Consider the following 26,838-nt stretch of genomic DNA (forward strand, 5'->3'; position numbering starts at 1 on the left):
GGAGTCGGAGTCTGAATTAAAAGAGGAGGTCCAAAGGGTGAAACAACAGATGGCAGAAATGTATCAGTCTTGGATCAGGGGACATCTCCACCTTCATTCCCCACTAACTACACTGAAAACCCTGCAATTGTCCCATCACTATCACAAATCCAGATTCCCACTGCTGCTGAAATCACCCCACAACCTTTTCACACTCTACCCGCCAAAACCACCTCGTATCCCGCTCCTTTGGCCATTCATGCTGTTGTAGCTCCTCCCCCAGCTACTTTTCCTCGATCCTCTAATGAGGTTGTGTTCAAAGTCCCTAATGCCCAACACTATGCTCCATAACCAACTTTCAAAGTCTCATATTCATACTCTCCTGCTCCTCATTTTGAGCCTCCCGGTGAAACTGAAAATCCTACTAAGACAGTGGAGCAAGATGAGATATCCAGGAAGGTGAAAATCTTAGAGCAGTCTTTAAGAAACATGCAAGGGATAGGGAGCCAGATGAGCGTGGCTTACAAAGACTTGTGCTTGTTTCCTGACGTCCAACTGCCTGATGGGTTTAAGATGCCAAAGTTCGATTTATATGACGGACATGGAGATCCCGTGGCCCATTTGAGAGGCTACTGCAGTAAGATAAGAGGCGTTTGTGGGAAAGACAAATTATTGATGGCATATTTCAGTCAAAGTCTGAGTGGGGCAGCTCTGGATTGGTACACCCGCCAAGATGCTAGTAGGTGGTACACGTGGGATGATATGGCTCAGGCCTTTGCCAGACACTTTCAGTACAATATAGAAATTGTCCCAAATCGCATGTCCCTCGCCAAGATGTAAAAGAAGCCTAATGAAAGCTTTAGGGAATACGGGCTCAGATGGAGAGAGCAAGCTGCCAGAGTCAATCCTCCCATGGAAGAAAAAGATATGGTCGAGTACTTTCTTCAAGCTCAAGAACCAACTTACTTTGGGAATTTGATCACGACTGTGGGTAGGTCTTTTAATGATGTGGTAAAAATGGGAGAAATGGTAGAATATGAGTTGAAGTCCAGCAAGATCATGAGTTATTCTGCTTTAAAAGCAATAACACAAGTAATTCAGAATGACACAGGAAGCTTGCTGGGTCAGAAGGAACATGATAATTTTGTCATTATTGTTTTAGAGTCACGACGTGGACCAAAAGGTCTGCCTCACCAATATACCCAGCCTCAACTCCAACCCCAAACCTGTCCTCGAGCTCCACATAATCCACCTCAGTATTATCCTCCGAACAATGTTCGGTCATATGTCTAACCACCAAGTCATTCCCTATGGCGAGCGCCAGCACCACATAATGCATTCTTGCCTTCACAACATTTTCGAGCACCCAACAACCCTAGAAAATAGGGGCAGGGAAGGGAACAAAGGCAAATAAATAGTTTCACGCCAATTGGGAGTCCTACACAAGCTTGTTTGAAAAGTTAAAGCATTCTGACCTGATTGAGCCGCTCCTCGGCTATACTCCAGACCCATATGCAAAAGGCTTTGATCCTACTGTACGATGCATGTACCACTCTAATGTCCAAGGGCATAGCATTGAAGATTGCCGTTCTTTGAAAAGGGAAATAGAAAGAATGATTCAAAAAGGGGTAATTATGATCAATGACAGTGACAGGGAGCATGCGAAATCCTCTTGGGAACTTGCGGACTGAAGTTAATGATATTGAAGTTGTTAATAGTTTTGGCAATATTGATGTGGAACCCAGTGGCTAAGATGTCGTGCTTGGTAATTGGAAAGACGCTCCATCTCTTGGCTAGCTGGAAAGGAGTCTTCGTGGTTTATTTTGTTGTTATTTTTGTTATCCGGGTTATTTTCAGGGTTGTAATCCGGATATTGTCTTGTGATTCAAACCCTTCTATCCTTTTTTTTTGCCAAGTTTATTTTTCGTAGTAACTTGTTTAGTGTTGTCTAGGTTTGTTCCAGGGTTGTAGCCCAGTTTAGTTTGCTTGGTTTGTTGTTCAAACCCTTTCACCATCTGTCTAATGCAATTTTCTGTTTTCTATTATTTTTAGTCATTTTTGTTTAGTTCTCTTTTTCTTTTATAGTCCTTTTCCTGTTGACTCTAGTGACATGACATGCACTCGTAATTCTCAGCCCGGTCTTAAAAAGTTAGTTTTGTCATGAAGTAATGAAACAATTTTGAAGATGATAGGGACATTTGAGGGAAAAAGGTAAAGGCATTTTGAGATCATTTCAAGCCCAAATTGTGAAACTGGGGCAGATAGAACAAAAAGAAATACTATTGAAACGCATCCTGCCGCATCAGGTTAAAGCTAAAGGCAAGTTTGCCCCAAATTGGCAGGGGTCGTTTATCGTAATGAGAGTGTTGTCCAATGGTGCTTCGTATTTAACAGATATAGAAGGCAAATGTGTAGATATGGCTATCAATTCTGATGAAGTCAAAAGATATTATGTATGATTTCTTTGGTTTGTTTAATTGTGTTGTTTGTGTTTGGCATGCATTGAAGATTGGAATGACGAAGGCATTTTATTCTACTATCTAAACACTTTATCATTTGTCACCCCTTTGAGACTTATTTATTTTCTTTTATATCCCTCTTTTGGAATCAGAAGCAGAGTTTAGAAATGTGATACAGAAAAAGGGAGAGAAAAGAGAAAAAAAAGAAAAAGAGAAGGAAAAATGGAAAAAGAGTAAAGAAAAGAAAAGAAAATGAAGAAAAGAGAGGAAAAAGAAAAGGAAAAAGGAAGAGAAAACAAAACAAAAAGGAAAAAGGAAGAGAAAACAAAACAAAAAAGAAAAAGAAAAACAAAGGTCTCCATGAACTACGTTCGACCTGATTCCTTTTAAGGATACATAGGCAGCCTCACGATTTGGTCCCATCAAAATAAAAATTCAAAAGTCCCCAAGCAAAGAAACTGGGGCAGAAGTTGTGGTTGTTGTAAGAGATCTGATTCCAAAAGTTGTAAATTTGAGCCCTTTTAAGCTGTTTTTGAGCCTTTATGATACCCTTTCTTTCTAACCTCATCCAAAAGCCCACATTACGGTCCAAAGAAAGACCTTCCGATCAATCTTTGTGTAGTGCCAAGGCAAGAAAGTTAGAGGTATGATTCACATCAGGGGCAACACTCCGTTCTACACAAGTAAAACAAAAATGAGAGAGTCTTATCGGTGAAAACCTTCACAGGCACCATAAGGCGATAGTAAGTTGAGAGAAAGAACAAAATGAGAGAGGCTTGATGGTGAAAACCCTTTGGGCACTACAAGTCGAGTAAGGATCATGAATCAGATTGGAAAATCGGAGCATTGAAGCCTAGTTTCACGGCAAAGAGGTACAATAAGAGTTGAACATCGGACTTGCTTGGCAGATTAGGCCATTTAATCCAAAGGTGCATGTCACGATTATTAGAGTTGGTATCTACATCTGATACGTGTTTAGTTTTCTTGTTAGGAATCATCTCTTTCCATTGTCCTTACATTGTTCCTTTTGTTTTGTTTACTTATCCTTCTTGAGTCTATTTGGTTAGAACAAGTGAGAAATGACTTCAAAATTTTCTACCAACTTTCCAATTGTATAAAACGGAATTTGGCTAGCACATCAAAGTGGCATAAGTCAGGAAAGAACAACGTACGCACTGAGTTGTTAACAACCAACATGCTTTGGGATTCATGTGAAATACAAAGGTTTGGCATATATCAATTCATGAACAATGCAACAGATAGAGGATGTTAGGTGAACGGATCAAAGGTATTTTTGTGATAAAGGTGACAGAGAAATTGGTTAGTCAATAAGCAAGCAATGTCTTTCAAGGTGAAATCAAAGTTATCATGGCAAGTGAAGGAGCAATCGCCGCAAAGTCAAGGCCACAAACCAACCACCATGTTTAAACTCACAAGTTTTCTTTGTCTGAAACAGGGACGGAAGCTATGTCCATATCTGGAAGGTTGAAATTTTCAGGTGTAATGCCCCAATTCTGCTTACGCAAAGGCTATTGAGAAGATCACACATCACCCCTAGGAGACGCACTTCTTAGTCTGGGTTTTTCAGGTTATATTTTTGTTTTAGGAGACGCACTTCCTACATTGAGATTTTACCCTTATGAGACGCACTTTCTAGTTTGGATCATATGAGTTTTACTCACTGAAGTTTTTAACCCTAGGAGACGCACTTCCTAGTCTTGGGCATTTAAGTTCACCACTAGGAGACGCACGTCCTAGTTGGAGTCATTGAAATTTTACCCGTTAGGAGACGCATTTCCTAGTAGGGATCTTTCAGATTATACTTGTTAGGAGACGCTCTTCCTAGCTTTGGTCATTTAAATTCATTCATAGGAGATGCACTTCCTAGTTTGAGCCATTGAAGTTTCACCCCTAGGAGACGCACTTCCTAGTCTGGGTTTTTCAGGTTATATTTTTGTTTAGAAGACGCACTTCCTACATTGAGCTTTCCCCTAGGAGACGCAATTCCTAGTTCTAAGCATTAAAGTTATACCCATAGGAGACACACTTCCTAATCTGGGTTTTTCAGGATACACTTTCAGGAAACGCACTTCCTAAGTTGATATTTTTCCCCTAGGACACGCACTTCCTAGTTTGGTTCATTTAAATTCATTCATGGGAGACGCACTTCCTAGTTTGAGCCATTGAAGTTTCACCCCTAGGAGACACACTTCCTAGCCTGGGTTTTCAGGTTATATTTTTGTTTTAGGAGACGCACTTCCTACATTGAGCTTTCCCCTAGGAGACGCAATTCCTGGTTCTAAGCATTAAAGTTATACTCGTAGGAGACACACTTCCTAGTCTGGGTTTTTCAGGATACACTTTCAGGAGATGCACTTCCTAAGTTGATATTCTTCCCCTAGGAGACGCACTTCCTAGTTTGGTTCATTTAAATTCATTAATGGGAGACGCACTTCCTAGTTTGAGCCATTGAAGTTTCACCCCTAGGAGACGCACTTCCTAGTCTGGGTTTTTCAGGTTATACTTTTGTTTTAGGAGACGTATTTCCTACATTGAGCTTTCCCCTAGGAGACGCAATTCCTGGTTCTAAGCACTAAAGTTATACCCTTAGGAGACGCACTTCCTAGTCTGAGTTTTTCAGGATACATTTTCAGGAGACGCACTTCCGAAGTTGATATTCTTCTCCTAGGAGACGCACTTCCTAGTTTGGTTCATTTAAGTTCATTCATAGGAGACCCACTTCCTAGTTTGAGTCATTGATGTTTCACCCCTAGGAGATGCACTTCCTAGTCTAGGTATGTCAAGCTATATTTTGTTTTAGGAGACGAACTTCCTAAATTGAGATTTCACCCCTAGGAGACGCACTTCTTGGTTTTGGTTCATACAAGTTTTACCCCTAGGAGACACACTTCCTAGTTTGGTTCATTCAGGTTTTATTTTTAGCAGACGCATTTGCTAGTCAAAATTTTGGGTTTTACTCATAGGAGACGCACATCCTGTCTAGTCATTAGTTTACTCTCATCATTTCATCAATAGTATAAGTGGTTTACAATATTGCTAACAACTCACAAATATTCCTAGTGCAAATTGGGGCAGAAAATTTCGTTTGTTTTGATGAAATCAGGCACCTACCTGGAGAACAAAGGGAGGACGGCACAAATTCAAAGGAAATCATTTCAAGTTTCAGCAATCAGGAGCCCACCTGGAGAAGAAGGGAAATACATTTCAAGTTTCAGCAATTAGGAGCCCACCTGGAGAACAAGGGAATACATTTCAAGTTCAGCAGTCAGGCGCCCCACCTAGAGAGCACGGGAATACAGTTCAAGTTTTTGGAAATCAGGCGTCCACCTGAAGAGAGGAAAAATATCTCAGATTATAATTTAAGTCGACAACAAAGGAATTCCACCGAGAGAATACAAGTCAACATGGCAACAAGAGCTACAAGATCAAGCTTCAGAAGACTTATAGATAGGAATCTTGTAACTCGTAGTTGACAGGCTTAGCTAGTCTTTTTCATCTTTTGATTTTTTGATGTAATAACAGGACCGTGGAACGGAACCTCAGCGGAACGGCACCTCGATCGGCTCTTCACTTCGGCATACTCCGTCATCTCACTCATCTCTGAACTACACGTGGCCTGATACCTTTATAGCCAAGGATATGTAGGCAGCTCAGATACCAAGGCTCGGTCACATTCCCTTTTTCTCTTAGCTTTGGTTTCTTTAAATAAGGATCGGGTCAAAATACCTGTCTAGTCGTTCTTTGTCCGAAAATGCTTCGCGTTTCCAGTCAAAGAGGGGCAGCTGTAGACATGTGATTTTTGACCCTCCCCAAGATTTTTTATATTTTAGCATGTAAATATTTGATTTAGGCCTAATATAGCTATTTCAACTATTTTTGACTTCTTTACTTTATTTTCGTCATAAAAATGGAAAATTACAACAAAAAAAATTTAGATTACGTATCTTTCATAAATTTAAATAAAAAATATACAAAAATAGTACCTTAATTTTATCTTTACATAATCTTGAAAATACAAAAATACATAATAGTTTCATGTTAGCTTTTGCATTGTGTAGTATTTTTATCTTTTTTTAAAAGAAGTCAATTAAGGTGTTCGAGCACAATTTCAAGAGTTTTAGAGCCCAATTCGGATTAGTTCATTAAGCCTAGGGACCCTTCTAGACTCTTCTTTGGCACCAAAAACAAATAAAAAAGACCCTAAGGACTTAACACAAAAAAACCTAGGGACTAATTGGAAAATACACAAAAATAATAACCTAAACCTAGACTCTACATAAAGAGAACACCTAAAAAATCTGAAGGGATGGGGCAGGACGCCTGTAAATGAGCTAGCCAACAAATGAAACCAGCCATTGTTTCTGATTTGGAGAACACCCCTAGTCAGCCGCAACACCCATAGAATTATCGAGGACTCCATCGTCAATGTCTTTGAATTTTAAAGAAAAACCATAATAATTTTTCCATCACTTTTATTTCATGCTAAAATCACCCAAAAAACTCCACATCTGCCAACTCCCCCAAACCTTAAACCCACTTCTAAATCCCTTTCCATCCTGTCAACCTCAACTCACCCCACAAATAGATAAACACACACATAGAGCAACAAAAAAGTGACAAAATTGAAGGGAATTAAGAACTAACAAATAAAGGAACGGACACTACCTAGCTGCAAAGAACAGGGAACGAAGCAGAGAGGGAAGTGAGGATGGATGAAATTTGATTTCAAGAGAATGGATATTGTAAAATATTTAGATCTATCCTACTTCACTCTTTCACTGATGGTCAAAATCCTAGAAAACATCACCTTAGCTTAGTGAGGAAAGCAGCAAAGAACAATTCTTATTCTCCAAATTTGTACTGTTCAAACTTCACAGAGAAGGTGGGTTTTCGTTGAGTCGAGTTTTCCGTTGCCATCGAGGTTCTTCGGTCCGGGTTTTCACTCATATACCCTTGCTGTAACTGGAAAGGCTGTCAATCTTTGAGGTCAATTTCCTACTCTAATCTTAAATTTCCTCTCTGTTTTCTCGTTTCTTAGCTTCGACGATTATGTTTGCCATGTGATTGTTCTGCTTGTTTCATTGTTTGCTTAAAACGTTCTTATAAGTCTAGAGAATCTGATGCATATTACTCTTGGCTCATGTTGTTATCTAACCTGTTGAGAAATAGTGTTTGATTTTAAAATTGTGTAAAGGCTTTTCCTTTCAAAAGTTAAAAAAATGATTCTTCTTCGGATAGAATTTACTGGAGTATATAATGAGCCATATGTTATATGAATATTGATAATATAGTAATCTCTTAAAAAACTTGGCCATTTCTGATGTCTATAGTCTGCGCGCGCACATTCACCCTTTGTGGTTGTGCATCTCGTTATGAAATATGGGAGCCATCATTAGTCGGGATAATTTGAACATTCAATGGATTTAGTTTTGTAATTCAATTTTTTTTTAAATAAAGAATTCATGGGAATTAGGAGTTTGTATAATAATGGAAAGAGAAGATCAGGTCATTAATCTGGCCTTAACAAGATAGTCAGTGCTTGGTTCTTTAATAGGTATTTTTCTCCGAAAATAATTACAAAAGCTAAGTCACATTATCTCTCCCATAATAATCATCCATAATTCATGGCTTCATGTTCATCCCAAATCTTAGGAATACTCAAATTGCGAATGTCATAGCTTGTTTTAGGCGCGATTAATAGTAAATTGTCGTGACTATGGGCACGGTTCCCATGGCATGGTCACGATACATAAATATCAATTTGGGTGCGCATTTATGTGACCCAAACCTAAATCTCAACAATGTTATATAAAATGTGTTGCGGACTACGGGTGCATTTATGTGACGTGGTTCAAGACATATTTTAAATGACGTTGCAATCTTCCTAAAATGAATAAAAGCGGTTAAAAAGTTAAAATTGAACCATAGGTTAAAACATGTACTTAAAATCAGTAAATAGGCCAAATATAACAGTTGAGCGACCGTGCTAGAACCACGGAACTCGGGAATGCCTAACACCTTTTCCCGGGTTAACAAAATTCTTTACACGGATTTCTGTATTGGCGGACTGTAAAATAGAGTCAATCTTTCCTCGATTCGAGATTTAAAACCGGTGACTTGGGACACCATAAATTATCCCAAGTGGAGACTCTGATTTTAAACAAATAACCCTGTTTCGATTGTCACTTAAATTGAAAAAAACTCCCTTATACACCCTCTCAGGGTGTAGGTAAAAAGGAGGTGTGACATGGGGCACTCCCGATGTTAAAGGGTTTGGATTCAAAAAAGTTCGTGCAAAAGCCTTTTCCGTAGAGTGCAGCTCCGAAGCCCATTTCTAAGAAGCTCCGTATGCTGGATATACCTAAATAAAATGGACCACCGATCCTAATGAACACATCACTTCGTACACATGCGAAATAAAGGGAAATGACTTAAAAGACGATGATAGCGAGTTTGTTTTGTTGAAAATATTTGGGGAAATACTATCAAAGGGAGCTTTGATTTGGTATCGCAGCTTGCCACCAAATTCCATCGACTCATTTGCCATGTTAGCAGATTCTTTTATGAAGGTACACGTCGGGGCCATAAAGGTCGCAACAAGAAAATTGGACATTTTCAAGATAAGACAAAGGGATAACGAAATGTTGAGGGAGTTTGTATCCCAAATTCAAATAGAACGCATGGAGTTGCCATCGGTCACAGATGATTGGGCCGTTCAAGCTTTCACCCAAGGGTTGAACGAGCGGAGTTTGATAGCATCATGACAGTTGAAACAAAATTTGGTCGAGTATCCAGCTATAACTTGGGCCGATATGCACAATCGATATCAATCGAAGATCAGGGTCGAGGATGACCAATTAGGATCCCCTTCCGGTTCAGTACATCCAAATAGGTTGGCAGTTAAAATCCCGAGGGACATCGACAAGGAACCAAGGTCGAACAGAGAGTGATATCAACCATATACCGCAGATCGAAGGAACAATAGCTCGGGAAGCAATCCCTCCCAGAATGATCGAAGAAACGATCGAGGATAAAATTTTCGAGGGCTTATAAGGAAAAGTGGTTTTGAAAAGCATGTCGATCCCGTAGAGGCAGCACACTCGCCATTTGTTGATCACGACAGGAAATATCTTTTACCCCCGATTGCTTGGGGACTTTGTTCGGAGTACCTTCTGAGATCTCTTCGGCCCGAGGGTAAATCTCCGTGGCCATCACCGGCCCAGCCGTCATTGAAGCTTTGATGCTCCCCCTCTATCGAGAGACCATCTCACAACCGGCGTCCTCCCCCTTCTCCTCTTCATCTCGTAGCTTTTGGGCTACGCCAACAGAAAGTGTAGCAGAGTCGCCCATCGGCTTACGAGCCCTGCTCTTATTTGGCTCCGGGGTATCAGAAGGTGAGGTCCTTCTCTTCTTCTTGTCCTTGGCCAATTTGAGAACCACCTCTCCCCCAGGCGGGGCTGGCCTCAATTCAGAAACATCCCCGAGGCCTGCGTAGAAGGGAATCAAATATGTATGAAAGAATTGTTTCAGAAAGGGACGTCGTAAGCATACATGATAAACTTACCGTGATTTTTAGCCTCCTATTTACCCTTCGCCAGGTCATGCCAGCCAAGCTCGGCGTAGGAGGAAGTTGCAGCCAGATTCCAAACCCAGTCTTCGAGGTCAGGGACCGCGTGGGGCATCCAGGAAACCGCTGCCTAACCCATAAAAATGTCACACAAAGCAAAAAATAAAGCACGAAGATTAATGGCTAACACTTACGTTTGGGGTTCCACTTCTCGGGGAACGATAGCTTCTCCTCGGGGATAAGGTCATAGGTCCTTACCCACACGAACCAGCTCATCCAACCTCGGTCCTTGTCTTTATCGATACTTGTAAAAAAAGACTCTGATGATCGGCGTTGAAACTTGATCAATCCCCGGTAAAGTTTTGGTCGATACAGTCGTATAAGGTGGCTGAGAGTAAATTCCAATCCCTAAGCCTTACCAGAGAAGAAGCGGAGCATAATTACTATGCGTCATAATAAGGGATGCACCTGGCCTAGGGTAACCTGGTACATCTTGCAAAAGTCAATGGTAACTGGGTCAAGAGGACCCAATGTGAAGAGGTAAGTGTAAACACTTAGAAACCTCTCCACATGAGTGGTGATGCTTTCCTCGGGGGTGGGGATCTGTACCACGACCTCGGCCCCCAGTTGCAATCTTCCTTCACAGCATCGAGCTGTTTCGCCGTTACCGAGCAAATATACCTCGATACGTGTTCACATCGGCCAGGGACCGATGGAGGGTTATTGACTTTAAAGTCATTTTTTAGAACACAAGGTTCAGGAACAATCTCATGAATGAGCAGTTCCACCGGCGTTTTGTCACCGGTCAGCCGGGAAGAAGAAGAAGAAGAGACGTTCTCCTTTTGAGGGACGGCTTTGGAGGTTTTCGCCATTGATTCAGATGAGATGAAGCGGAAAGAAGTGGAGTTTGTCATTTTTGGTCCTAAAAGATTGATCAACGGGCGGTGGAAGAGAAGAGATGGAGAGATGAAAATACTTAGAGAAATTGCTCAAGATGGAAGTAAAGTTTGATTCAAATGAGAAACCTATATTTGTAGGTTCACGACGACGGTTCGATACCGCTAGTGGCCGACCATCACTAACAAGATTTTAATATTTTGGGAAAACGAACCAACGGAAAGTTTCGGTCACCTCGAGCGCTTACGTCATGGGGATGACATCATCATCGGGCCTCTAGAAAATTTAGGTTCAAATCGTTTCTTATCATTTTATTCTAAGAAACGAGGGGACTATCTGTATACGGTGGAAATTGGGGCTGCCCGATTTCGTTCTTCGATGGAAAAAGTGATACCACGTCGGGAGGCCAGGACGCCGAGCTCGAGGTCGAAGCTCCTTTTCAATATCGAGGTCGATATCATTTACCGAGGTCAGAAGAAGGCATGCTTCGAGATGATACCATTATGATTCAATAACAGAAAGAGCGAGATACCCGCAACGGGCCGGAGATCACGGCGTAAATTTCGGAATGGATTGGTCTTTGGCGGTTAGACAGCTGTCAAATATGATTTCTTACTGTTATTAGAAGTGTACCTTATTTAGGACTCTTCTATTATATAAAGGAGGATCTCATTCATTTGTAACGACTATTTTTTGCTGATAAGAAAATATACGCACATTATCCTCTTGCTATTTTACTTACTGTTCTTTAGAGTTGCTTTATCATTTATTCCCATCAGCATACCTCGAGACTGTCATAGGTCGAGGTCAAGATTTTGCCTACACATTGGTTTGATCTATCTTGTTCCTTAATTTATCTATTTAGTTCCTTGTTTATCAATTGGCATTGAATTAAATCACATATTCTTAAAACCACAATACAAGTTTAATTGTTACTCGAATTTTAGGGTAAACATCATTAATAACTTGTTGATGCCTGTTAATTATATTGCTCAATAACACTGAAGACATTAATTCCCCCGTTGCCCTCTCTGTTACCAAGAAGTTTTCATATCCTATTATAGGTGACATTCTGTTCGAAGAAATTAGGGAGTATCTCAAAGGAAGTGTCCCTCATTGATTAGGAAGAAAAAGGAAAAAAGGGATTGGACTTGCACACCGCAAGGCAAAATGGAAAAAAAAAAATGACACTATATAGTCGGTGTAAAAATAATAGCTGAAAAAATATATGTATATATATATACACACACAAAAATAATATACAAAAATTATACAAGTTTTATACACTTTTTCGGCTACCAAATGTAAATAGTTTCTGGGGCGGGCTAAAAGTGATAATACCCCCAAAATTTACAACTGGTAATTGAAAATTAGCCACAATTTCAAAAGTAATCGAAATTTAGCAACTTTTCCATATGAAAATAAAATTTAAACAAAAACACCCTTTGAAATCTAAAAAAATTCCAGCATAATATGCTCGAGTTCGAATTTTTTACATATGAGATTTCAGCATTACATGTTGGAATTCATAATGTGCTAAACTTCCAACATAATATGTTGGAAGTTTATACGTAAGAGTTCCATAAGCAAACATATTATGCTGAAACTTTCTCTGTTTCATCTTGGGTACTTTTGTCCAGATTTTATCTCCGCCTTAAATAGTGGCTACTTTTCAATAACTTTGTAAATACTGGCTAATTTTGGATAGCCAGTCGTATAAAATGGCTATGCCATGCCATTTTGACAAGCGACTGAGTGGAGTAATTATTTGCATATTAACCCCCAAACAAGGTGCAAAATAGACGTGATTTTTTTAATTTCATTATGCCTTACCTTGAAATAGTTCACTAGCCAGGCTCAAGAGTATGTCCTATTTTCCAAATGCATTACTTTTATGGTACATGTTTTTCAAGGAATGTAAAAAGTGAAGAACATGTAGATCACTTTTCCTTCCAGTGTTTTGTGGGTTCTTTGGAAGGAAAGAAACAAAGATTTTCGAAGGAGAACTGAATCTTTGTATAATCTGAAATATATAGGTATTTATAACAACTAGCCATGCGGTGCAATCTCAAGAATGTTTAAGAAATACATACTCTAATTGACGTCACTACAGCTCATCTGGCACAAATTTTGTAATCTCCCACCAATATCTTAATGCTGGTTTCTGCTCATTAATATAAATTCTTCTGTTACTGATTTTAAGAAGGTTAAGGTGATAACAGAATAATACTATAACAATGAAAGAAGGTTCACAATTAGCAAAATCAACTAGAATTTACAGGCCAGTCTCCTAGGAAGCAGCAGCTACTGCTTCTGTTGTTTTCTCCTTCTCTTTGACTGCTTTCTTCCAGTTTTCTGCACTATCGATGATTTCCCCAGTTTTTATGAGGTAGCGGACCCTTTTTCCATTGTCTAGTGTTTTATGACCCACCCGACTGGCAACCTTCTGCTCTTTCGAGTAAAGCATCACGTTTGAGCTATGAATAGGAGCTTCAATCTGAAAACGTTAACACAAAAAGTTACTTTCTTGGTAGGTCAAGGGTTTATCCAATGCTAGTCAAGACCAAACGAAAAGCTCAAGAACACAATTTTCAGGCAAGTTAGAGAAGAGAGGAATCAAAATAAAACCTTGACTATCTGGCCTGGTTCATCCTCACTCCTACTCTTCACATGCTTGGTTTTCAAGTTCACGTCTTTTACTACTACTTTGCTGTTGTGCTTGATGATCTCGGTGATCTCCCCAACCTTACCTTTATCATGACCGGATATTACCTTTACTGTATCTCCCAACTTAACATGCATTTTGTGTAGTACTGGAAGGCTGTTTGGCTTACACTCTTTCCGCTCCCATCGCTTAAGCTGCAAAATAGACAAAAAAGATTGTTCTTATTCAATGATAAAACTAATTGTAATCACGGATACTGGTATTTCATCTACAGAATATCATACTCCCGATGCAAGTGATATATCAGTTTCCTAACAAGTAACAATTAGTCCCCAAGATCAGCAATAGAAAACATGGAAATTGTTAAAAACTGTTAATGATTTAGTTTAAGCACTTCCCTCATTAGGTCATAAGTTATAAAAGAAGTGCATGACCGCATAGCGGTAACCCTATAAAAGTAGCTGCAGCAAAAAAATTCTTGGACACAATTACACAAATATTAAAAGACCAGAAAATGAACAAGATACCAACCTTTGCTTGAATCAGACATGGACCTTCTGTTGATTTGACCTGCATAGTGTCATATGGAGATCATCATTCAAGTGGTGAAAGATTATTCTATGTTTGCTGTTTGATGCAGCAAAAATTGGCAAATTGTGTAAAGCACGTATGGTAACCAAAGAGGACAGGGTAGACAATTGCAATGAAGAGCATTAGTGCAATAAGAGCAACTGAGCAACTGCATTTCCTGGAGACAAATCTCATTCCATATTTTGCTTTCTATTGCTTATGATTTTACAGGCATGTATGCAACAATTTTATCACTGTTTGTGATCCGTCATGGTGAACATGTCGGAAAGATAGCAAAGATATGACAACAGTTGTATTATCGAAATAATACGTAAATAAAAGAAATGTTCCCTTAAAGACTCGTTTAAAAATAATAATAAATGGTACAGCAAAGTTTATCAGCGGCATAGCATCTTAGCACAAGTGTTCAAGTATATACGCGCAACTTCTCCAATCAGATGCACACTGAATCAAGAAGTAATACAACTAGAATGGTCGAGCATGTTCTGTCGTCATATTTGACTTGGTACGTAGTTTAAGATATTAGTTTGATTTATATATTACATTAGTGATGATAGATAAAAATATCAAAGCAATGGTTGAGAAGTTAGTTTAATAGAGGAAACATCATACTATCAAAGTATAGAAGTGTTAATCATGTTAATTTTTTTTATAGTTAAAGCTGAATAGTTAAAAATATTAGATTCTTTAAAGTAGTGAAGGTAATATACAAAAAGAACGGTAGTAAACCTTTTGGAACTTTGGAAAAGGAAAGAGTGTCTGTCATGGAAATTGGAACTGATGGAGTAAGTTTGAGTTAATCAATTAGCATATGCTTAATACACTTTTAGACATTTTTTTTCCAAAAGACATTTTGAGTAATCATTGCAGGGGAGCTTAGGCGTCTTAACATAGTATTAAAATTTTCACTTGCAGCTAGATATATACTCGTCCAAACATACTGAGCAAGAAATAGACCAAAATTTCAAAAGTTGGAACAGTGAAAACATATAATTCGGCTAGCAATGGTGACCACAATGACAATGGTATGGAGACAAATGTTAGAAAGTTAAGGTGTAATCAATTGAGATGGATACCAACTATCCCTTATCCAAAACATTGAAGTCAAAAAGAGACCTTTCGTAATAAATTAAATTAGGAGAATAGAGAGTGAGGGATAAAGACGGTGTATTTTCAAAACCATACCAGAGGAGGAAGGGAGAGAGGAGGAGAGAAGCGTTGGCCGAAGAAAGAGGTGGAGAGACCAGCAAAGGAGCTCTGCAGAGCTGCCATTCCAAAGGGCGTGCTTCAAATCCTTTTGTGTAGTAAGAAAGAACACACAGGTGAGTTTTTGAGGATAGGATAATAAACACCTTCTTCTTCTCTGTCCAGACAACCGATCCGAATGATTGGACCTTGGACGGGTCGAGTCCGGCCCAACTAACAAAGAGCCTATCCAAATCTAAAACTGATTTTGTTTGACCAACTTTGACAGAGGGGTGGGAAACTTGGGGAAAAGCAGTTAAAACCTGGATTGATTCAAAATATATCTTGATGCTTTCTAATAAAATTGGATTGAACAGGATGATGTAGGAGTTCTTAAATAGACCATGTAGTTCACCAATTCGTTTGAGGAACCACTTCTCGTGGTTATTTGTCTTGTATTTTTATTAATTTACTTATATGCAGTTTCTTATCATCTCTCGAAACAAATTCAAAAATAGCGAGTTTTACAAGTTGTCATTCAAAAATAGTCACATTAATCGAAATTTAGCCATTTTCATTTAAAGATAAATCTGAATAAAAATACTGTTCAAAATCTGGAAAAATACTTCAGCATAATATACTGGAGTTCCGGTATATTATACTGGAACTCCAGGCTAATATACTGGAGTTCCAGTATAATATACCGGTCCAGCATAATATACTGGAGTTTGGAGCACCGGTGCTCCAGTCTCCAGTATATTATACTGGAGCCAGCAAAGCATACCGGTCCAGCATAATATGCTGAAAGTTCATACATAGGTGTACCAAACTCCAGTATATTATGCTGGACCGGTCTCTGTTGCGGGAAAATAGTGGCTATTTTTCAATAACTTGGCAAATGCTGGCTATTTTTGAATGACCAGTCCGAAAACTGGATAGACCGTGCTATTTTAACAATTTTAATAGGCGTATTGATAAGAGTACTACAATGTATTCAATAGAATAATTAGAAAGAAATTCAAAAATAGCCAGATTTACAAGTGGTCGTTCAAAAATAGTCCAGTTTCAAAAGTAATCAAAATTTAGCCATTTTTCATGTAAAGATAAATTTGAATGAAAACACTGTTCAAAATCCGGAAAAATACTCCAGCATAATATATTGGAGCCAACAAAGTATACCGGTCCAGCATAATATACTAGAAGTTCATACACAGGTGCACCGAACTCCAGTATAGTATGTTGAACCGGTCTCTGTTGCAGCAAAATAGTGGCTATTTTTCATTGACTTGGTAAACGCTAGCTATTTTTGAATGACCAGTTCGAAAACTGGCTAGACCGTGCTATTTTTACGAATAATTAAGGTGTGAAGAAATTAGCTGGGATATCATTACTATAACAAAAACTAATTAGCTAAGATGTTTTTACTTCCTATTTTGCAAGAGATCCAACTGTAGCTAGTATCAGTTACTACCTTTCTTTTCTCTACAAAAAAGAATGTATCTTCTGATGTTACAATATTTAAATACTTCTCGAATCAAACTTGCACTTAAATTCCGACAACTTCTTGCCCTTTGCAATCATGTCAAATCCTATTAGACTACGAAAAATAATAAGTCTAAACTGCCTTCCATAAACACAATAGTACTAGAACGCATTGGCTCATTGAGGTAATTCTAGCTCACGAATATTTTTAAGAGCAAAACAACAGCTAGTAATACCGGAAATTAGATGCCATTGTGCTTTCCTGCTAATTCCAGCAAAGTCGTGTAAATCCTACAAATCCAGTCGGAAAAAAGATACTTTTGGCTGTTGAAGATGATATGAACATCCATAGAATTGGAAAATGCTGATCCGGGCTTTTCCCCCTTTCCTTCTGCCATTCATTTACCTTCCACGCAAATTTACAAAAATTTAACAAAATTGGAAAGAAAGAAATGCTATCTTACACGCAGACTATAACAGATCCTAAATATCCCAATCGAACTCACCAAAGGCAAAAGTGTGTTGCGAATGGAGAACCTAATTTTACAAGAACAAAAGAAGAGGAAGAAGTAAACAGAAAAAAAATAAACAAATGGAAGAACTGAGTTAAACTTCACATGAGTCAGCTGTGCTGTCCATAGATTCCCCCCGTCGGTGTCCAGAGTTTGGACTCCGATGATCTGGTTGTTCAACATTGATGGTAACCTCCTCTGCTGTTGCAGATGAAGAACGCTTGTGACGCTTTCTGTCGTGTCTAGATTTGAGTATCCTTGACAGAACCTGCACAATGTCCCTCATGGAAGGCCGTTTCTTGGGGGCACGATTCACACATTTGTATGCAAGTGCAGCTACATCATTAAGCTCTTGCAAATCATACTTCCCATCAAGACGAGAATCTGCAATTTCCTCCCATCCACCTCTTCCATCGGTAGTCATGGCTGCCTACGATCATTAATCATTTGGAGCTTAACTTCTATATTACTGAATAGGCTTAAGAAACATCTGGATAATAAGGGGGGGGGGGGGTGATGTTTCCACCAAATACTCGACAATCAGTGCTCACGTGTCCCTAAAGCTAGTAGTGACATTTTGAGGAGTAATACATGCAACAGTGATAAGCTAACTGCAGACATGGACTACAGGATGCAGGAACCTTGAAGACTCAGACCCCAGTATCTCTTTTGCTGGGGTCTGTTTGATTTATGAAACAGCTATTGCATTCTTTTACTATTTTCTCTCATTTTTAGAAAGAAATGCCCTGTGAAATTTGTCTCATTTCCTTCATAACTCACCACCATCACCAATTATGCAACAAGGTCCTTGCAAGCTTTTCCACTAAAAACTTGTGCACTCAGAAACAAAAGAGAGTAAACATACAGTACATCCAATGTGAAACATGGCACTCAAAACTGAATTAGGCAATATAAGAGCAAAGAGAGTAATATCTACTAGAAGCAAAATTCTATTGCAAGTAGATACTATACAGTATATCCAATGTGAAAAACGGACTTATTTGAATCAATGTTGAGTGAAAATAAACATATGATGAAGTCATCCAAGTACAACCAGGAAAGACATAGGAGTAAACAAAGATATTACAACAAAAAAGTAAGGAAAACTAAAAGAAAAGAAAGAAGGCATAAGCAATCTCATAAAGCTGTATATGCTCAAGAAATCATGGGCCCTTAGTTCTCACCATATCATCGTCAAAAGATAATAATAATAAAGAAGACAAAGCTCCCGCTATGCGCGGGTCCGGGGAAGGGCCGGACCACTAGGGCCTATTGTACGCAGTCTCACATCTCATAATGAGAGGGGAGAGAGAGAGAGATAGAGAGAGAGAGAGAGAGAGAGAGAGAGAGAGAGAGAGATCTTACTAGTTCAACATACTCGATAAGCCCCTGAAGAGGGTTTCTACCAGCAATAAGTTCAAATAGTAAGACCCCAAAGCTGTAAACATCACTTTTCTTAGTGAATGACCTAGTTGATATATATTCAGGATCAAGATATCCGAATGTTCCACGGATGTTGGATACATGTTTACTGACCATTTCTTCCCTTGAAAGCCCAAAATCAGCAACCTATGTATTAAACCCAATGATTAGCATTAGCCCGAAATGGCCTTACAGTATGACCGCCGCAAAATCTGCCATTTAATTATCATCAAAACCAAAGAAATCTATGCCTTTTACTTCACTTTTGGAGAGAAATAAGAAATATATTTGGCAACTGCATACCCTAGCTCTCATTGACTGATCCAACAAAATATTGGATGATTTAATATCCCGGTGTACAACTGGAGGAACTGCCTGAAAAAGGAAATAACAAAGATTAAAGAGGTCAGTGAATGAGCAATATACGGTAGCAGGAGAGTTGCCACTACGCATGATTCAGAAATTGAGATCCCCAAAAATGTATTTTGTATGTGAATGGTAATTTGTGCTTATTTCAAGGAACCGTGGTACAGAAGAGAGATTGGTTGTTAATCATGTTTCAGAAGCATTAAATGCAAATTATGGGAGAAGATTACCCCGTCGTGAAGATACTCTAAGCCCCTAGCCACATCAAGAGCAATTTGAACTCTCAAATCCCAGCACAACGGTTCAAGCTTTTCATCTGTCAAACAGTAACTTTGTTAAAAGACTAACATATTATCATGCATGCGAGAGGTTATCCTGGAAGCAAATATCTGGTGATTTTACAATATTTTACAATTTGCTATGAAAACTTTGATTGCATGAGTACATAATATGCTAGTCAAAAGACAAATGCCAGTATAACGTGAATCTCACAGAACACAATGGAGAATTTCCAATTTGAGGTGGTGAGATATAGTCATATACAGTCCCTAGTATTCAGTGTATGTGCAGCCACAAGTGTCATGGACTGGCAGCGCTAAACTGGGCCTTAGGGAGCCGTGCTATAAACTAATTAAATAGTTTGCGCTGAACGCATACAAATGGAGGACATCACGGATATAAGAAAATATTGTTCAGAACGGAACTCATTTCTAGACTGCTTGAATATACAGTGGTGGGTAAGCACCAGACTGACAACACCCAAAATTTAGCTATTGCTGGCAGTAAACTGCTGAAGACTAATCAAGTTTACCCTAACTATAGTTCAATTTACTGCAAATTAACTTCTTGTGATTTTGGTGATTTGAGAGAGATCTGATAATATGCACAGTTAATTATTGCCTTAATCAAACGATGACCAATATATGTCATTCAATGCAACATAATTGAGGTGAAAAATGCACATCCAGGCATGCAATATTTGGTAATATCAGCATCATCCAATCAGAGAATGTTTTCAATTTGTAGAATGTTGCGGGAAAAGGCACTGTCAAGAATGCCTCTCAAAGAATTGTTTCTCCCACTAAATCATCAGACAGAGTTCTCCATAGCATACCGTACAAGTGAGAAGCCAAACTGCCTCTGCTCATGTAAACGTAGATAAGCATATGCTGACCCTTCTCTGCACAATATCCAACCAAATTCACCAGGTTTCTATGATGTAGCCTTCCCAGTAACATGACCTGTGGAAATAAAAGAAGCTGGAAGTCAATTTAGTTTTTTAAAATTTACAATATAAAATGTAGTTCAGCAATTACAGCATACACATATGGTTTAGCACAAAATACGAATAAAAGAATGAGGCTCAGAGGATATCTGGAACCCTACAGGATGAAAGGTTTTGTTAACTTAAAAGCACTACAATTTGCATAAATTTTTTGGTGTGCTGTGGCATTTAGAGAACATTGTACACATTAGGAGGATACAGCAATTTCCTGTCCCCTCTTGCTTAGGATCAGTTGCAAGCACTTCACCAACTACTGAATCAAAATATGAGCGGAGTTATAGTAAATATACCCTTCTCTTTTTGTTTGTAAACTGGATGTTTGTTAAAGATCACTAGAGGTTGTAATGCTAGCATGTTCTCTAAGTGATATCTCATGATTTAAGGTAAAAAATTTACGAAGTAAAAAAAGTGAGTAAACTTATTTAGCATTCCACGACTACACCATATTTATCAACTGGTTGTTTAGTGAACTGGCTTTTCCATATGTTAACGCAGTCAACATGGTTGTTTCCCAGTTCCAAAAGTTGTCAAAATTTACGAGAAATGTTTGAGCAAGGTGACTTGTCAAATAGATGGCAAACCATCATGAAAGGTATGCTTCTCTGACGTTTAGAGTACCTCTGTTTGGAATTCTTTCTCTCCTTGTTTGGAATCAGTTGCGAGCACTTTGACAGCAACTGTCTCACCAGTAGACATCTGAGCCTTATAGACAGGACCATAGGCCCCTTGACCAATCAATGTGGTGAAGTTGTAGGTTGCTCTTTGCAAATCCCTGCCCATTAAGAAAGAGTACGTTAACTAAATGTTTAAGCATCTCTCAGAATAAAAACTTCAATAGAATGTAAAGGATTATAGAAGATAAATATATATGGTTCAAAAGCTGCTCATTGATTAAAGGTTCTTCTGTGGCATTCTGATATCGGAAAACACATTGTTCTAGAAATGGTAAAATTAAAATATGCATATACAAAGGTTTAACATTTAGACAAATCCTTAATCGCAATATTGACCATATTAAAACAAATTCATTACCCAATAGGCACTAATATTCATTTTCAAAGTTTTTGATTTCAGGCTAACATCTCCTATTTCTGCCTAACCGCAACATTGACACCAAAACTCTTCAAAAGAGGCTTCATCAGGCATGCAAACCACATGGGAAAGTTTACAAATGGGAAAGAAGTGAGACACGCGTTAGCATATGTGAAATGGCATATTTACCATTCCAGAAAAAGAATGGGTGGGCCAAGGGTCTATTGGTAACAACCTTTGTACCTCGCACAAGGTAGGGGTAAGGTGTGCGTACACTCCACACTCCCCAAATCCCACTTGTGGGATCACACTGGGGATGTTGTTGTAGAAAAAGGATGGGTGAAGGTTGATTGCTGGTTTGCTTTGTGGGAGAATTGGCAACAAACATTCATAAGGTTTAAGCATATCAAATGTAGATTATTTTGAGTTAGCATATGGACAGACTATCACGGGGTGAAAGGGCTACTGAGACATAACTGCTGTGAGTTAGGCAGCTCAGCAGCTTCATTATATGCCTTCCTATTGCGATTACTTAGCAAAAAGTCTGGTTGATGTTGATACTTTGTGCTTCTCAAAGGAGAGCTAAGTGGGTTGATACTGGTTGAAAGGCTAACATATATAGTGTATTGATTAAGATGTGGATCTAGCTGGTGCAAGTAATGCCAAACAGTCATGAAAAAGTAGTGTATGATAATTCGGCACAGTTATGAATCAAAAGCAGATAATCATGGCCCTAAGATGCAAGGTCTATTTATTGAAGAGTGCAATTTATGGTCAATAATGTGAAGGGAATTGCAAGACCATTCATCAGACTTATGAATCAGAGGCATTAATTGGATATTGCCATGGCTCAAAGATGCAAAGTCTTGCTACTGGAGTATGTTCCTAGTTTTACAGAACATCCACAAAGATACACTGTTGGAATTTTAAACAGAAAATTTTCAAAGGAGCCAGACATTAGGATGGTCGCTGTTTGAACTTAAGCTTCCTACAGTCCACGATACTTTCTGTGATAAAGAGTAAATAAAAGGAATGCTTCATTTCTGCTATGGCAAGTACTGTAAGGACATGGTTAAAATGAAAAAGGAAGTTTGGATTTCCTAGGATCCTTCTACTTTATTCTACTTGTGGTGATTGAAACAACTATAATAGAATAAGTACTGATTTTGAACAAGCTCTACAATAATAAGCCATGGAAAAACTGTTGAATCTCATTTCACTTTGCACATACAATGAGAGAGCAGTAGATTGGAAATCAAACTAAAAAGTCGCAACACTCTTTGCATATAGTCACAGTACATACTTGTAGGAGTACTCGAGTATACCGGATGCAGAAACAACATTTGCCTTTCTAAGGCCGCCAAGCCACACTGACATGCCATTCTGGATAGTCGATTTTGGTGACTCAGTACCAATGGAAGAGTCAGATAATACTGTACAAGTATCGGCACCATTTGCACGTATAGGAATAGTGGCAGCCCTCCTAGAACTGCTATTCCCTATCTGAGGATGTCTCCTATGGTACCTAAAGCAGAAAAATGCAAGTATAGCTAAAAGCACTCCTATCACCACTCCAATTGAGATGCCTATAATTAATCCATGTGACTCCTTCTCCATTTCTTCTGCGCACTTCGAATTTTCAGCTACTTATGCATTGATCGCATCGTGAAATAGCTGTAAGAAATTAAAAGCAGTTAACTTCTGCACTTGGTGGCTCAAGCATCTTTTGCACTCAAGAGTCATCATCATCATCAACAACAACAACAATAATAACAAATAAGACTCAGCCCCAAACAAGTTAGGGTCAGTTATATCATCTCAGGCCAGTAATATACAAAATAACTCCTGTAAGTGCATAATGTAGACTAATCTCGTTCAAAGAACTAATGACTCCTGTTCTTTATATTTCTAGTGACGTATAAATCTCGGAAAGGACAGCTCCTGTAAAAGCATAATTTCATTTAGACTACAACTCAAATTCCGAGAAAGAAACTACAACAACTTCCCGCAATTCCAAACTAGTTGAGATCAGCCATAGGAATCCTCAATAACCATTTAGTTTCGTGTAGGCTAATCTCGTTCAAAGAAATAATGAATTAAATTTTAATCCAAAACTGGATCTCCAATTTCATCGGTATAAAGAGAATCGTAATGATAAAATAAATTTATATCGATAAGAGAACAAAAACATGCTTTACGAGAAGAGTCTTGTTTGCTAATTTTAGAAAATAAAAAAATCACTGAGCTTACAGCGATTCTAAAACGATTAAGCTTATTCCACCAGCAGCGAAAAAGGCAAAATCTAGAAATGAATGTTCCATTCCTTTTGCTCATAAATTTGTGGACAACCAAACAACAGATCAAATGAAAAAACACATCGATATTAGTACAAAGCTAAACATGAGAAAGTAGAATAGTACAGATCAAACAGTAATGATAAAAGTACTAAGAAATTATGAAAAAGGAAGCTCTGAAAAGGAGCCATTTTCAAGGGATAGACTGTTAACGTGCATTCATCCATTGTACCTTGAGTGAAGCAGTTACAAAGCGTGATGAAGAAGGATCTAAGCCACGTTGCGAAGCAACAAAAAGTAGGGAATTTGAGATGAAAAAAAGCAAGGAATCTGGTTAAGACAGTGTTTGGAACAGCGGAAATTGCTTAGAGAGAGGAAAATTCAGAAAAATCAAATAAAAGAGGCGAGAGCAGAGTGTTCTTTTGGCAACTGTGGTGGACTCGTTCGACATTTACGTTGAGACTTAAACGCGCGTGACGAATGATGATTATTTTACATTCCTGTAATGCCCTTATAGTTTATATATTTATACACACAATATATTCAGACAATTCACACGTCTTTTTCTTTCTTTATGATGAATAAAATAGAATAAATGATGGTCTAGCCACTTTATGGGCCCTATATAAATTTGCATTATTTTTCTTGTGTTACAAGGAAAAAGGGGATTGAGAGAGACAAAGCTCCTGGATTTCATCAAGGGAAAAGTATTAATCAGTTCTAACAAATTACCGGTCGAATTTATTAAAATTTTAAGCTCCTACATTTTATTAAGGGAAAAGTATTTTTCACAAGAAGCTTCTTTATTTTTGAAAATATTAAATTATTTTCTCCGATTAAAGGTGAGAAATCTCACTCATTTAATCATTTTTGTTTGATGGTGAAACACAAACTTTTCACAACATTCAATTTTGATGATTTATCATGATAAGGATTAAGGGCTTAACTATTTTAGGCCCCAATTTCTTTAATATAAATAATATAAGCAAATATCCTAAAATCTTACAATTAACGTAATCACTCTACAATGTAAACTAGTTTTAGTGTGTAGACAAAATTAATGTAATCACTCTACAATGTAAAAAGCACTTATGGGGGATCCGGAAAAGGGCCGCACCCCAAGGGTATAGTCTACCCTGATACAAACATTAGTGGTTGATTTCACGGCTCAAACTCATAACCTATAACTCATACGGAGATAATTTTACCGTTGCTCCAAGGCTCTCCTTCAATCACTCTACAATGTATAACCTTAAAATTTCGCTAGCTGTGTTAGGCAATCTAACATGGAAATTATTAATTAGCAGCAAATAACAATCATTAGTCCATGATAAAGTGGATCCACGTTGACCGTTATTTGGGTTTAACTACAACTAAGCATAACCCTTTAAGCTTTTACGAGTACATAACTTCCCTTTATCATCATTATCCATGAATAATGGTCCTGAAGTTTTTACTCAGTGTGATGAAACAAAGAGACTACTAATTGGCAATTTGTAACAATTTAACGGATAGTTCTATCAACATAGCTAGAGTATTTGTTTTTTGCTCAAGATAGTGTAGCAACTTATACTTATTTGACCATCAAAGGATGTGGTGCAGTGGATGTGATTACTCCTCCCTTAATTAGAGGTCTCGGATCCGAGCCCTGAGTATGGAAAATCCTTGGTAGGAAGCGCTTCCCCCTTGAATGAGGCCCTACACGGTGCGAATTCAGATATAGTCAGGCTCCAATACGAGTACCGGACACCAGGAAGAAAACCAAAAAAAATTATACTTATTTGAAGTTTCAAAAGGTTGACAAGACATCTTATGGCTCTAGAAGAATTTAAAAAATGAATCGGGATATAGAAAAGCTGCATTAAAGGAACATTTTAACATGGACGAGAATTCAAAAACACATCTGTGCAATTTGAATTAGAGAAATTAAAAGGCATCTTTTATTTTTATTATTATTATTATTAGCATTAATTTATTTATTTTTTGGGACTGAAATGATGTTTTGGTAAATGGTTCGTATTATGTTCTGTTGCGACCTATGTGTGGATTATGTTACAAACCTCTCGACCTTTGTTGTTTGCATGATCAAAGTCATTTTTCAAAAATATATTTTCCATAAGAAAGTCTTTTATAATGTTTGGTTATCAAAAATTAATTTAAAAAATATATTTTTCATTAAAAGAGGAAACGTTCTCTCATTAATGAGTGAAATCATTCTTCTTACAATTATCTCATTACCTTCTAATTTTATATTACTAGCCAACTAACATGTAAATATTATTGTTATTAATCTTAAGTACACGAAAATCTCATCAAAACAATCTTCAAGATTTTAACATTATTATTAATGTGATATTATTTCTTCCGAATTTTTTTCGTTGACCAAGCAAATACCGAAAACATTTTTAAGGAAAGCATCCTTCGTAATCTTTTTTATGGAATGTGACTTCCGTGTACCAAACATTGTTTGATTAATATCTTGTCTATTTGTGTTTTGGTAAGCTCGGGAAGTTAACATTAATAACAAAATCAAATTAAGTCATGTCAACCCTCACCAAACCATTTATCTAAATTGTCAAACATCATATCATACCATAAGTCTCCCTTAAAAGTGATTTTTTAATAATACACAACATGAAATATGAACTATCAAAGTTGTACTAATAAACTACACAAAACACAATTAATCAACCAATCAATAAGAACCTGCAAGGTTTAATTCAAAAAATTCGTGTTTGTTGTGTTTGCATATCATGCCGCACATTGCCACATACAACGATTCGATGAATATTTTAGTAACTTGCCATTCGGGAGATTATAAATATAGTGAAATCATTTTAGATGTAATACCATTAGAAGATACTTATAAAGGACGAAAATAAAGTTAAAAGAGTTATCATACTCTCAAGGAAATTCAAACCCCAAATTTCTATTTAATATTTTAACATTTTAAATCGTGTAATCATCTCCTCTAATACAATTTAATACCCGATGTTTGATTTAACAACTTAATGGTATTAGGATTGATAAGGGTGTTTGGTCTGACTTATTAATTAGGACCCTATTTCTTTTTAAAGTTTG

General features: G+C 37.9%; 2 protein-coding genes and 1 long non-coding RNA gene across 5 annotated transcripts; 1 reads left to right on the top strand and 2 right to left on the bottom strand.

Moving 5' to 3' along the window:
• Positions 1 to 6,760: 6,760 nt before the first annotated feature.
• On the top strand, positions 6,761 to 14,510 carry LOC142164717 (uncharacterized). The gene is made up of 2 exons (XR_012695662.1): positions 6,761 to 7,445; positions 14,229 to 14,510. It is a non-coding gene; the product is annotated as an uncharacterized LOC142164717 (long non-coding RNA).
• Positions 12,916 to 15,855, bottom strand: LOC107762137 (50S ribosomal protein L24, chloroplastic). Of its 2 annotated transcripts, XM_016580463.2 has the most exons (5): positions 15,365 to 15,780; positions 14,120 to 14,158; positions 13,552 to 13,782; positions 13,203 to 13,420; positions 12,916 to 13,087 (listed from the first exon to the last, which is right to left on the bottom strand). In XM_016580463.2, the coding sequence occupies exons 1-4, from the start codon at positions 15,449 to 15,451 to the stop codon at positions 13,214 to 13,216; spliced, it is 564 nt and encodes a 187-aa protein (XP_016435949.1). In that variant the 5' UTR covers positions 15,452 to 15,780; the 3' UTR covers positions 12,916 to 13,087; positions 13,203 to 13,213. The 2 variants fall into 2 exon arrangements, with proteins under 2 accessions (XP_016435949.1, NP_001392107.1); NM_001405178.1 differs by having other exon boundaries at positions 12,921 to 13,420; positions 15,365 to 15,855.
• Positions 15,856 to 17,200: 1,345 nt separating this feature from the next.
• LOC107762136 (calcium/calmodulin-regulated receptor-like kinase 1) lies at positions 17,201 to 24,242 on the bottom strand. 2 transcript variants are annotated; one of them, XM_075223152.1, is made up of 8 exons: positions 23,990 to 24,242; positions 22,767 to 23,137; positions 21,050 to 21,203; positions 20,261 to 20,387; positions 19,377 to 19,462; positions 19,084 to 19,155; positions 18,724 to 18,927; positions 17,201 to 17,788 (listed from the first exon to the last, which is right to left on the bottom strand). In XM_075223152.1, the coding sequence occupies exons 2-8, from the start codon at positions 23,078 to 23,080 to the stop codon at positions 17,453 to 17,455; spliced, it is 1,293 nt and encodes a 430-aa protein (XP_075079253.1). In that variant the 5' UTR covers positions 23,081 to 23,137; positions 23,990 to 24,242; the 3' UTR covers positions 17,201 to 17,452. The 2 variants fall into 2 exon arrangements, with proteins under 2 accessions (XP_075079253.1, XP_075079254.1); XM_075223153.1 differs by lacking the exon at positions 23,990 to 24,242 and adding an exon at positions 23,714 to 23,918.
• Between the last annotated feature and the right edge of the window lie 2,596 nt (positions 24,243 to 26,838).

Source organism: Nicotiana tabacum, chromosome 10, assembly GCF_000715075.1.
Source record: "Nicotiana tabacum cultivar K326 chromosome 10, ASM71507v2, whole genome shotgun sequence".
Taxonomy (NCBI): domain Eukaryota; kingdom Viridiplantae; phylum Streptophyta; class Magnoliopsida; order Solanales; family Solanaceae; genus Nicotiana; species Nicotiana tabacum.